This window comes from Hoplias malabaricus, chromosome 3 (assembly GCF_029633855.1).
Source record: "Hoplias malabaricus isolate fHopMal1 chromosome 3, fHopMal1.hap1, whole genome shotgun sequence".
Lineage (NCBI taxonomy): Eukaryota > Metazoa > Chordata > Actinopteri > Characiformes > Erythrinidae > Hoplias > Hoplias malabaricus.
Genome location: NC_089802.1, coordinates 6,294,267 through 6,307,112, shown reverse-complemented (window position 1 = coordinate 6,307,112; position 12,846 = coordinate 6,294,267). Strand labels below are relative to the sequence as shown.

Genomic DNA, 12,846 nt, shown 5'->3' with positions numbered 1-12,846 from the left:
TGTAATTCACTTTTACAGCACTGTCTGGAAATCAAGTGTGTGTGTGTGAGAGAGTGACTGGGTGAGTGTGTGAGTGACTGGGTGTGTGTGTGAGTGTGTGAAACTGCCCACAGGTGTGAGTGACTGGGTGAGAGTGTGAAACTGTCCACAGGTGTGTGTGTGTGCATGTGTGAGTGACTGGGTGGGTGTGTGTGTGACTGGGTGAGTGTGTGTAACTGTCCACAGGTGTGAGTGACTGGGTGAGCTTGTGAGACTGTCCAAAGTTGTGAGTGACTGGGTGAATATGTGAGTGACTGGGTGAGTGTGTGAGTGACTGGGTGAGTGTGTTTGTGTGTGTGACTGAGGAAACCTGTGGAGATCTCTCTGAATTTGAAACTCATTCCCTCGCTCCTGTGCAGGGTGTGTTTGTTTCACTCAGTGGACGACATCAGAGCATTGATCCTTTGCTCCTGGCCTTTGTTTTTTCTAACAATGTTTTGAGCAGATTTCACACGCCTCAAGTTACAGACAATAAAACACAGTTTGAGGAAGTGGACACATTATCTGTATAGAAAATCAGAAGTCCAGACACTTCATATGTTATGTCCACATATGTCTGAATTTCATCAAATCCTCACAGCATTGTCACCAATACACACATTGGTAGCTTAATTGGCGACTCAAAAGAGTCCATATGTGTGAGTGTGTGTCTCTCTGTGATGGACTGGGTGTGTTCCCACTTTGCACCCTGTGATTCTGGGCTTCTATGTTGTTTTCCAACATGATCCTCTTATGATGGACAGTTAGGTGAATTTAGTGTGTATTTGTGTGTGTTTGAAATCTTTTGGTTTCCTGACCAAAATACCAACGATACACTGTGACCATTCAGTGTTTATTACCAGCAGTAAGTCTGAGATCTGTGTTCAGACCCAGGAGCTGTGTCCTGAGCTCCACTCTAAGCATGTCCCCTGTCTCCTGAGGGTCATGTGACTCAGAGAAGCACATGATAAGTATCTGCCTCTGCATTACATTTACAACCAGCCTTTAATCATATATTCACACAAACACATTACTCCTGAATATTAATGAACTGATTAATTAGACGTCAGGCTCAGTTCTTGATCGCCAAGTCACACCAAAGGTGTTTGATGGAGGCCCATCACTCCACACCACAGCTCCACTTCTCCACAGTCCAAAGCTGGAGGGCTGTCTGAGCCTTTAGACTACGTTCGGCATTTAGCGTGGTGGCTTTAGTCCAAGGCTGTTCAAACTGTGGGGTGTGACCCAAGGAATCACGGGGGGGTGCTGACAACGGTCAGAAAACTGTTTTTATTTTCATCTGCTTCTGTGTCACAAATTCAGTAACACTGGTTTATATTACTTCAACGTTTAATTCAACATTACCATCAAGTGAGAAGTGTAGCATCATGGGGTCTGGGAGCTGATGGACTCCTGAATGAGGAGAGAAAGCCCCCCTCCCCAGAGCAGGGATGTGTGATCTACCACATGACCCGAAAAAAGGAGCCATACCGAGGTCTGACTGCGCCTTGGAAAGCATGCTATCTCTGAACAAACAGTATAATAATAATATAATAATACTATAACAATTTTGTGGAGTGTGAGAGTCTTTAAACAGTCTAGACAGGAAAAATTATCTTCACGGTCCCCCTGCCTTGGGCAACCCCTTAAAGTACTCCATTCCAATTCAAAAAAAGATTTGACTATTTGTGTAGGGACATGATTTAAGTAATTGTATATAGAAACCTCAGAAAATAAAATAAAAAAATTTCAAAAATTCAGGCTGGTCAACCTATCGGACCTTCCAATGGACCTGTCCCTACCTGACACCCATATCCCTAACTGAGAAAAGGAAAAAACATCTGAGGTCTCAATACAGTTACTCAATTTAGAACATCATTCTTCAAATGGTTATAACAGACAAATGATACCCAGTTAAGTAACAAAAACTATGGCATTACAGCTCTACAGCAGTATCGACTCTCGTGTAGTGTTGATGATGTATTGAAGCTGGGCATTTTCTTGCTCAGAGTCCTTCAGTCCAGTTTTATTGTTGTTGGTTGAGTGTGTGAATCCCTTCCACATGTTAGGGTCCTTGAACATTTAACCACCCTCACAGTGGTCTTCCCCAATACCTTCTGGAAGGAAAGAAAGTTTTTTTCCACGAATCCCTTGATTTTGCTGATCGTATACTGCTCCCAGTTGCTGTTTAATTCCTTAATTTTGCAAAATCAATTTCGCAGATTTCTCCACAAACACTTTTTCCATTATCTGAGGATATCCCATCTGGGGATTTCTCTACATAAAAACTTAGAAACAAATAGAGCATCCTTCCGTTTAGTTGGATAAGCCTCAGGCCATAATGAAAATCTAGCCACAACAACTAGCATGTATCTTTTACCTTCAACTGGTTTTATCATGTCAACAAAGTCCACAACTAATTCACGCATAGGACCATTCGGTGTTGGAATGTAACAAGGAGGAACCATCATACCTCTCCAAAAATTATTTTTTAGGCAAAGTGTGCACCTGCCAATCACATTATCAAGGTGTTCAAGTAAATATGGTGCCCAAAATCCATACTCCTTTGTAATTATCCTTTTAACCTCCCCCCTTGCAACATGAGCTAACTCATGTGCCTCTTGAATCATCAGTCCCAACTGATCTGAAGGTTCTACTATCAGCTCCTCATGGCTTCTCCAGAGACCAGTAGAATCTCGGGTGGCACCTCGATCTAGCCACAACTGTTTATCTATTTCAGGAAAGGTTTTTGCATTAGAATCACATCTCTAAGTGTTATTTTATCTTCCAAGTCCATTTCATGAGTTACCAGAAACACTTTGCTAATTTGTCTACTCCTGTAATTGCTTTTACTGTTTCATCAGCTGCTTTATTTCCCTGCGTGACCCTTGATGCATCTGTTTTATGTGCTGTACATTTTGCTAGTACATTAGACAGCACTCAATTTATCTCCCACTCGGTAACAGGAACCATCTATCCAATACTCTATGTCTGCTTCAGACAATGGGAGGGCTTACAAATCTGACCTAGGCTTTGAGTACCTCTCTGCTTCATGTACCCAGTCATGTGGCTCACCATCCTCTGGAGTTGGCAAGTTCTCAGCTGGATTCATTCATTCATTCATTATCTGTAGCCGTTTATCTAGTTCAGGGTCACGGTTCAGCTGGATTCACTGTGATACATCTCGCTAGGGTGATATCTTCTTGTTCTAGGAGCCTATAATAATCTCTAAGTCTAGGCATAGGTAACGTGTATTTGCCATGGTTTAAAAGATTTCTGAGACTATGGTGGGTAAGTATTGTCACTGGATAACCCATTGTGACTAATGATGCTTTATCATACATCAAGTACACTCCCACCGTTGCTCTGTAGCACAGTGGTAAGCCCCTTTCCACTTCTGAATAAGCTGTAGAATAATAAGCAATTGGTTGAGGACCCGTTCCAGTGCCTGTTGGCTGACAAAGGACTGCACATGCATATTTACCTCCAGTAGAAGTCGACACATATAATAAGAAATTCTTAGAGTAGTCAGGAAGTGCTATTGGAATTTTGAATCGGAGGGACTATTAGCTCAAAATTCAGCTCACATCTCTGATTCTAACAGGCTGAACTTTTTGGCTGCCCCTGCTATCAGTGGCCTTGGCTGCTGATAATTTCAACTCCTCGGAACGGTCGTCATGGAGATCTGCTGCACCTCCCCTGTCTGAGCGGGCTCAAGGACACGTGACCGATACTACATCTTGGACATTTTCACGAACTGAACCTGCCAACCCCCCCCCCCCCCCCGCGCTTTCCCCGTTGAACACTCCTCCTACTGCTTTTGTCTACGTCACTGAAACTATTGCTTTGTGTGCTAAAGGTGTTGTTTTTTTCAAGATCACACACTGTGCTTCTTAAGGCACAGTCTGGGACCTTCTCTTTTTTTACCACCACTTCCCTGTTTTAATCCTGCTGTTTTTTCTAACTGTAAGATGGCGCGGTGTATCTGCTGCCGTTGCGTCTGTTGCGCAGACCTAACCCCTGTTGGGTGAGTGGACAGACAGAAAATCATTTTGCTGCAATGTTGTACTTGAATAACTTTGTATGTGACAATAAATTGAATCTGAATCTGATTCTAAAGCTGGAGCCTTTTGTAACCTCTGCTTTATAGTCTCAAATGCCAAAAGGCCATCCTGTGTGCAGGAAAGATTACAGTGAAGTTGGACATTCCCTGTATCTTTAATCATAGCTCCCAAAGGTCCTGTTAAACTAGCATAGTCCTCTACCCATGCTGAGGAATAGCCAGCAATACCCAGAAATGTCATCATCTCTTTGACTGTTCTAAGCTTAGGAGCCTTGCGAATAGCCTCTAACTGCTTTTCTGAAATACCTCTGTATCCCTGTGTTATTGTCTGACCTAAATATATTACACTCTTCTAACAATACTGCAGCTTTTTCTGAGAGACCCCTTTTCTGCTAGCATCTTTAACAACATTATTGACTCTGTGACATGTTTCCACATCTGGTGCGCATAAAAGAATATCATCCATATACTGAATGACAGTACTTTTTAACAGTTTATCTATTCCGGTTAGACCATCCTTCAATACTTTGTTGAAAATGTGAAGACTATGTCTATATCCTTGCGGTAATTTCTTATATACATAGAACTGTTCTTTATATGTAAATCCAAATAAGCCCTGACTCTCTATACTAAGTGGAATACTGAAAAATGCACTACTGAAAATTAAATCTAATACTGTGAAATGTGTCGCATCTGGAGGAATTTGTGCTAACAAAATATGTGGATCCGGCACTTCTGCTGCTCTTAAATCATGTACCAAATGATAAGAGTTATCTGGCTTCTTCACAGACAACAAAAGTGTTACTCTGAGAAATCTGTGATATTTTCAAAACACCTGCTTTCAAAAGATCTTCAATCTAATCATAATTTGACTAGCCAATCCAGGGCACAGAGCGACCTCTGTTGGCCATTTTAATTCTGTGTCTTAAATAGTACCATAGATGTCTATTCTCTTCATTCGTTGAGGTATTACATGACTTCTTCAGACACACACATAATTTGACTAGCCACTGTAGAGCAGAGAGCGACCTCTATTAGCCATTTGAATTCTGTCTTAAATCATACCACAGATGTATATTGTCTTCATTCATGGTGACTTTAGAAAAAAAAAAAACACCTCAGAGGTATCACACGACTTCTTAAGACAAACCCATAATTTGACTAGCGACTCTAGGCGAGAGAACAACCTCTGTTAATTGTTTGAATTCTGTGTCTTAAATAGGATTACAGATGTCTATTCTCTTAATTCATGGTGACTTAAAAAAAAAGGCCTATGGCCCCTCTCCGCCGGCGTCTATAGGAGTCATGTGATACCTCTGAGGTGTTTTTATTTTATTTCATAAGGTCAGGGGGCCCTGCGCCCTCCTGAGCCCGGCTCGCTCAGGGTGCTCTTGGCATCAAAGAACCAGCTAGGTTTCTCAACAATGGTCACTAAAATTTTGAGTCGGACTCTACTCTTCTTTCAGGGGATTGGTGCAATGCACTCTGACCTCAGAGGAGCAGAGAACTAGATAAATTTGGGCTCTCCAGTTTGCCTCACCCGCTCAAAAGAGCAGAACGTGTCAACAGTGGGTAGTCTTACTGGACCTGCCCACACCTTAAATAGGACCACAGATCAATAGACCACAGTCTATTCTCTTTATTCATGGTGACTTAAAAAAAAATCTAATAGGTATCACATGACTTCTTTGGACACACCCATAATTTGACTAACCACTCCAGGGCAGAGAGCATCCTCTATTTGCTATTTAATTCTGTACCTTAAATAGGACCACAGATGTCTATTCTGTTCATTCATGGTGACATTAAAAAAAAAAAAGGCCTAGGGCCCCACTCCGCGCCCGCCTGAGCCCAGCTTTGCTCTGCTTGCCTTCGGCTCACTCAGGGTGCTCTTGGCTTCGGGGAACCAACTAGGTTTCTCAAAAATGATCACTTAAATTTTGAGTCTGACTCTACTCGTCTTTCAGGGGACTGGTGCAATGCACTCTGGCCTCAAAGGAGCAGAGAACTAGATAAATTCGGGCTGTCCAGTTTGCCTCACCCACTCAAAAGAGCAGAACGTGTCAACAGTGGGTAGTCCTACTGGAGCTGCCCACACTGGGCAGAGCTTAAATAATGCAAGTCAGAAAACTCTCCCAAACCACACTCAGAGAAAGAGGCAGATTGTTTGTCAGCCAGGTTTAATATGATAAACTTTCCTATCAGATGACTAAAAGTGTAAGCTGTAAGTTCCGCCTTTTTTCTTTTATTTAAGTCACCATGAATGAAGAGAACAGACATCTGTGTTCCTATTTAAGATAGCCAATATTCACGGTCAATAGAAGTGGTTCTTTAGCCTTCAATTACTAGTCAAATTGTGGGTGTGCCCAAACGAATCATGTGAAACAGCTAAAGATTTATTTATTTATTTTTAACTTTCACTAGGTCAGGGCTTTGCTCTGCTCACTTCTGGCTCGCTCAGGGTGCTCTTGGCTTCAGAGAACCAATTGTTTAATATGATAAACTTTCCTGTCAGATGACTAAAGTTCTCAAAGATGGTGAAGAAAAGGTGTATGCTCTAAGTCCCGCCTTTTTTTAAAGTCACCATGAATGAAGAGAACAGACATCTGTGGTTCTATTTAAGACACTTAAGACTTCAAATGGCCAATATAGGTCACTCTCTCCCCTAGAGTGGCTATTCAAGTTATGGGTATGTCTATAAGAGTCATGTAATACCTCTGAGATGTTGTTTTGGTTTTTTTTTAAAGTCACCATGAATGAATAGTATAGACATCTGTGGTCCTATTTAAGACACCAAATTCACTGGGTTAACAGAGGTTGCTCTCTGGCCTAGAGCAGCTAGTCAAAATATAGGTGTGTCTATAGAAATCATGTGATACCTCTAAGGTGTTTTTTATTATTATTATTATTATTATTTTTAAAAAAGGTCAGGGTGCCCTAGGGCCCCGCTCTGCGCCTGCCTGTGTCCGGCTTCACTCTGCTCACCTTCTGCTCGCCCGAGATGTGAGGGAAACTGTTGAATCCAAAAACACAATTAACTAATCCCTGGCTTTACCTCATGAATCTAATCAAGTGGGTTGGAGAACATAGGTTTACATTTTCCTAAAAGTCATATTATATATTGTGGCGTTCTTTAAATGAACTCTGGACACTGGGGAAGCTCCCTGAATTAGTTGTTTACTTCAGTATTACATCTTCTGTGGAACTAATAGGAGTTGTGTACTGACGCCAGTATCTGCTGTTTTCATACAAACAGTGTAAAGAGTATTAAACCAATTAAAAAGTATTTATAAGAAGTAAATTTGGACAAATGTGGTCCAAATCCACCTGGGTTCATCACACAGGAAGTTAACACCTCTTGGTAGAAGGTCACAAATCCAGCAAAGGAATACAAATGCTATTTGTTAATGAACATATTTGCAGATTTTAATATAATTCCATTTTGTTTTGGATCCCCAAATGCATGTGAGAGTAGATCTGAAACTGCACCTTGCAGATGTTTACAGTGCTTGATCATTTTATTAAAAAACTACAGGGATTTGGGAAAGTTTCTGACAGTGGTGATGAGGAGAAAGTGCACTCAAGAACATGGAAGCAAGAGCGAGGAAGAGAGAGTTATAGCCATAGATTACACAGACATGAAGATAACTAATGTATCATTGGGAAGTCTATTTATGTACTGTTGCCTGATATAATTCATCTGGATTTCTACTACAACACAGAGCCGACACCAAATTCAAGTGGCCAACAGAGGTTGCTCTCTGGCCTAGAGTGGCTATTCAAATTATGGGTGTGTCTGAAATAGTCATGTGATACTTCTGAGGTGTTGTTTTGTTGTTGTTGTTTTTTTGTTTTTTGTTTTTTTTAAAGTCACCATGAATGAAGAGTATAGACATCTGTGGTCCTATTTAAGACATCGAATTCAAATAGCCAACAGAGGCCGCTCTCTGGCCTAGAGCGGCTAGTCAAATTATAATATAATTCCATTTTGTTTTGGATCCCCAAATGCATGTGAGAGTAGATCTGAAACTGCACCTTGCAGATGTTTACAGTGCTTGATCATTTTATTTAAACTATTTCTGCTAAAGATTTACAACACACAGCTTTCTAGAACTACCATTAACCAAAATTCTTACTAAAATCAATGTGAAAACAACAGAACGAGGCCCGTGAATGCTAGGCTAGGGGGGAAAAAAATCCCTTCCGGGTTCGTTAAGAAATGTTGCCATCTAGTGTTCAACACACGTCACCACACCCTACTACAGCTACAGCGCTAAGTTTACCAAAAAAAGACTATGTATATACTAGTATATAGCTTACACATTTTTAAAAATGAATTAAAATGTGTTAAATAACACGTCTTGAGATATGGAAGGTATTACAATAAAAGCATAAAATAATACATAAATTAGGGAGTCCTAGAGGTGACATCTCATAAAAATAAATGAATATATGCCAAAGTTAAAAAAAAAAAGGGAATTACTTAACGCCTTGGTAATTGGTGTCTCTGTATCTTGTCTTACTGTATTGTTTCCTGTTTATTTGATATATATCACATCCAGTGGCTTGTTTAAAAGTAATATTTAAAGGAAGTAATGACATTAATATCATAAACTGTTGTTATTGGATGATATATTATTTTATGTGTGTGTTATACAGATATTAAAAGTAAATGATTCTTGTCCTGACTGGCTGAAAAAAATCAGGCTGAAATAGAAAGAACGTCTCTAACAAATAAAGATAGGTTAAAAAAAGCACCTTTACTGTTTCCACGTGTCATGTATAAAATACTACCACACTTCAGGGGAGGACAGTTAAGCATGCACGCTGTAAGTGTTTAAACACAGTGTTTGGGGGCTGGGTGGAGCTGGCATCTCTGAGTGAATACACTAAAGCTCAGAGTTCCTCTCCATCTCAATCAGACCCAGCTCAGCTGCTGCAGAGCCTTTACTGAGGGGTCATCACACTGCCCTGTCACTGGTCATATACACTCACAGGACTGAGGAGACCTTCAAGTGTTGAGTTGTTAATATCCATCCCAAACTGCACCCAGATCCTTTCCTTTAGACCTCTCTAATGCCTGCATCCTAGAGGCTACATTTTATGACTGATCCCATGTAAAATCAACTGAACTACAGAACTGCATTAGACTCTTTGTTAAAGCTATGGGATGTAATTAGCACAGTCACTCTGAATAAGAATGTCTTCCAAATGCAATGAACAGAGTGTAGTGATTCCTGGGCACATAGTTGGTCAGATTTGCCATTGGGGTTGAATTTAAAACCATAATATGAACAGAAAAATACAATTAATGATAGGTTACAAATCATTAAATTGGGTCCATCTTAAAGAGGAAAGAGTGTTTCAGGATTGACATGTAGCTTCTGATCTGCAGTCAGTTTTTTCTATTGTGCTTATGGTAATGAATATTTTAAGGACGTATATTTGAAACTGATCTAAAGACTAAAGTAGATGTGTCAAATGGATGAAAGGGTCATCTAAAGGAGCACTGCTATATCTCTCTCCATCTCTTCATATGGACAGTGGAGATCGTAGCTGGTGGAAGAAGAAAATGACAGAAGAAAAGGCAGATATTCAATTCTATAAAAAAATTAAATTCTCAGTTAGAATTAGCTGTTCAAGGCAATATTTTATACAAGTTAACTCTGTAATTTCGTGGCCTAATAGAGTGCCAAGTAACTTAAACGCCCACAATCCACATTTAGCTGAGTATCTGACATTTCTTAATAGAGTCTATATACCGTTTGTACAGCTTCCCGTCTGCAGTGATGAGGAACTTCTCAAAGTTCCATCGGATGTCATTGGCCTTAATTGGAGACCAGTAAAGTTTCTTGATATCACCAATAACCGGATTCGTGGAAGGCAGGGATTCCTTGAACAAGGCCAGATGAGAAGAAGTGTGAGTATTTGTGGAATTCACTATTATTCACTATTCACTATTAGTAACACAATCAATGTACAGAGGACATATCCTCAGTCAAAAACATCTGGTCCAATTTATTAACTACAGTGAAACCTCTACCTATGAACTTGATCCGTTCCGTGACCCGGTTCATGAGTGGAAAAGTTCGTTTCTCAATTCAATTTTCCCCAATTAAAAATAATGGAAAAACAATTAATGCGTTCCAGCCTCCACCCCGAAAGTCACCCTTTTTGCACTGATATATGTTTACAACACTCTCAAATTAGTAAAAAATACATGCAGCGTTACTAAACATAAAAAAGAAATACAGTGGTAACAGTAAGAAAAAGAAATAAAAAAGTTGTAAGTGGTTACACATCGCTACCTTGAAGACATGACGACTGGCTGGAGGAGTAACACAGGCACTGGCTGTATGACGGGAGGTGGGGGGTGGGTGGAATAACGGAGAGTAGGCGGTGAATGTGGGGAGACGAAGCGTAGATACGGCTTAACTTAGCACCAATTTCGATGTCTGCTATTTACACTAATGATAAATTGCTAAAGCTACAATGGGCTAATCTTAAACGCTCACTCAAGTCTGGGCGCTGGGAAACTCGCCTATTGGGGTCAGTGGCCATTTCCAGCCGCCGGCTCGGCGGAGGCTCGGGTTCGTTTCTAGAGTCATGGTTCGTTGGTGGAGGCAAAAAAATATTCAAATGCCCGGTTCGTATCTTGGAAAGTTCGCTAGTATAGGCGTTCGTTAGTAGAGGCTCCACTGTACTAAACAAATGATAATGACATAAGGAAACTCAGGCATTTATATTTCATTCCACATTTTCTATTATAAAAACTGATGGGTAACTGCGCAAACTAAATGACAATGACATCATAACATTAACCAAGCAATTCACTGGCCATTTTTAGAAGTATGTTCATACGAGCAAATCTATATGGACATAGCAAATATGGAGATCACAGGAACCAATAAAATGATAGAAATTAAATTAACACAGCCTTGTGTTTTCTTATGAGAATAACTCATTCTTTCTGGGCCTGAGTGTTAGTGTTAATTTTATCCCCTTTGTTCATCATTCTGTTCATCATCTCCAGAATGGTAACTCATCAAGAAAACATAAATAAAATTTTTAAATTTATATAAAATTAATTTGTGGACCATTTCTACAGATCATAAATCTCTTCATAAAAATGTTACAAGTTAAGAAGCAGCAGACATTTTCAGACTGTCTCAAGATAGTCTCAACTCTCAATACTGAGATACAAGGTTTGGTTGAGACAGCATTGCTATGCCTGATCTTCTCAGAAAGTTATGAACTTGCCTTCAGGTAAGAGTACAGAGGCTCCTCATTCACACCGTTAACCTCGATTTTACTGAAGATGGGAAATTTGGGAATGAACCCTCCGCCGGGTCTCACACACCGCAGAACGTCCAGAGTCTCATGGTTTTCCTCTGAGAAATATCAAGAACATTCAACTCACTGTGTAAACATGTGTACATCAGCTGCCAGAAGAGTACATCACTGCCACAATTCTAGCTGAACATGACATTCCAGAAGAAGGCAGTAATGTTGCATTTCTTGATTTGATGGTAGGACTGTAAGCCATTATCCAGTGGGCCATATCATTTTCATGACTTATGAACACAGCCCCCCAGACTTATGGTAATTAACTGAGTTGGGAGTCCTTGCATCTTTGCTGTATCAAAGTGTAAAAAATGTGATTCCTTACCAGGCGACTGTAGTCCAAACTGATTGCATGGGAACCCAAGGATGGTGAACTTCAGACCACCAAGCGTATCCATAAGTGCATTCATTCTGTGATACTGCAGCGAAACACATCAATAAATGTGATCCATTTCAGCATTCCATCATCACAAATACAAGCATTCAGTGAAACATATTTATGCCTTTCCCATAAATCACACTCCATACATTGAGCTCTGCTTTCACCATTTGATGTTAATTAAAAAAAAAAAAAACAAGTCTGTACAGTGGCTTTTAAGGCTTACTTAGATCATATGTTTGTTAAGCAGACAACCTCTCGCAATCACAGATTAGACTCTAACTTCCTGACGTCATCCAGAATTCTCCCAGTCTCAAGGAGCAATTGCAACAAGCTTCAATATACATCCATGTTCACAGTTTACCTCCTCAATAGTTGAGCCTCAGAAGGTGGCCACATTAACGATGAGCAGCACTTTCCCCCTGTAAACTCCAAGAGAAACTGGCTTCCCATCTAGGGAGTCCATAGTAAAGTCATAAACAGATTTTTTTGCCATATCCTTGTCAAAGATCTATGTTTTGACCTGTTATGGTACACTGTTTAGCTCGTAGTAACCTTCTGCAAGGCTTCCAGCACAGATTCATTCAGAGTCGTACAACTCCATGGCTCAGCAATTGTGCTGCATGGCTGCCTCCATTGTAACTCTGCCTTGTGGGTGAATTGACAAGCTAATTTTTTTGTCCCCTCTTTGCAATGGTATGCAGATTCTCATTCTGAATGGACAGGTAATAGGAAATAAAGAGTTTATAGGGTCAACATAGGCCATCTTTCATCCAGTTGACAATATGCTAAAACTGCTGTTTACCCTCAATTTATACAATTATTGATCACTTTTTTTTACACTTTCTTTAGATTGCCTGTGATAAATTGATCAGTAAAAATGCTTTAAATTAAAAAAAAATTATGTTACATTAACTTTTATAAAGAATGGTGCATTTTCCCTTCAAATGTCCTGTAGCAGAATAGCTAAAGTCTACTACAGACTGTATTGTGAAAACTGTGTCCAGAGGGCTGAGATACAAATGACCTGGAGATATACGTT

At 40.2% G+C, this 12,846-nt stretch overlaps 1 protein-coding gene across 1 annotated transcript; it reads right to left on the bottom strand.

Annotated features, from left to right (window-relative positions):
* Nucleotides 1–9,579: 9,579 nt before the first annotated feature.
* gpx9 (glutathione peroxidase 9) lies at nt 9,580–12,300 on the bottom strand. The gene is made up of 5 exons (XM_066666359.1): nt 12,169–12,300; nt 11,751–11,844; nt 11,342–11,472; nt 9,844–9,974; nt 9,580–9,637 (listed from the first exon to the last, which is right to left on the bottom strand). Exons 1-5 carry the CDS (start codon nt 12,298–12,300, stop codon nt 9,580–9,582), a joined length of 546 nt encoding a protein of 181 aa, XP_066522456.1.
* Nucleotides 12,301–12,846: the final 546 nt, after the last annotated feature.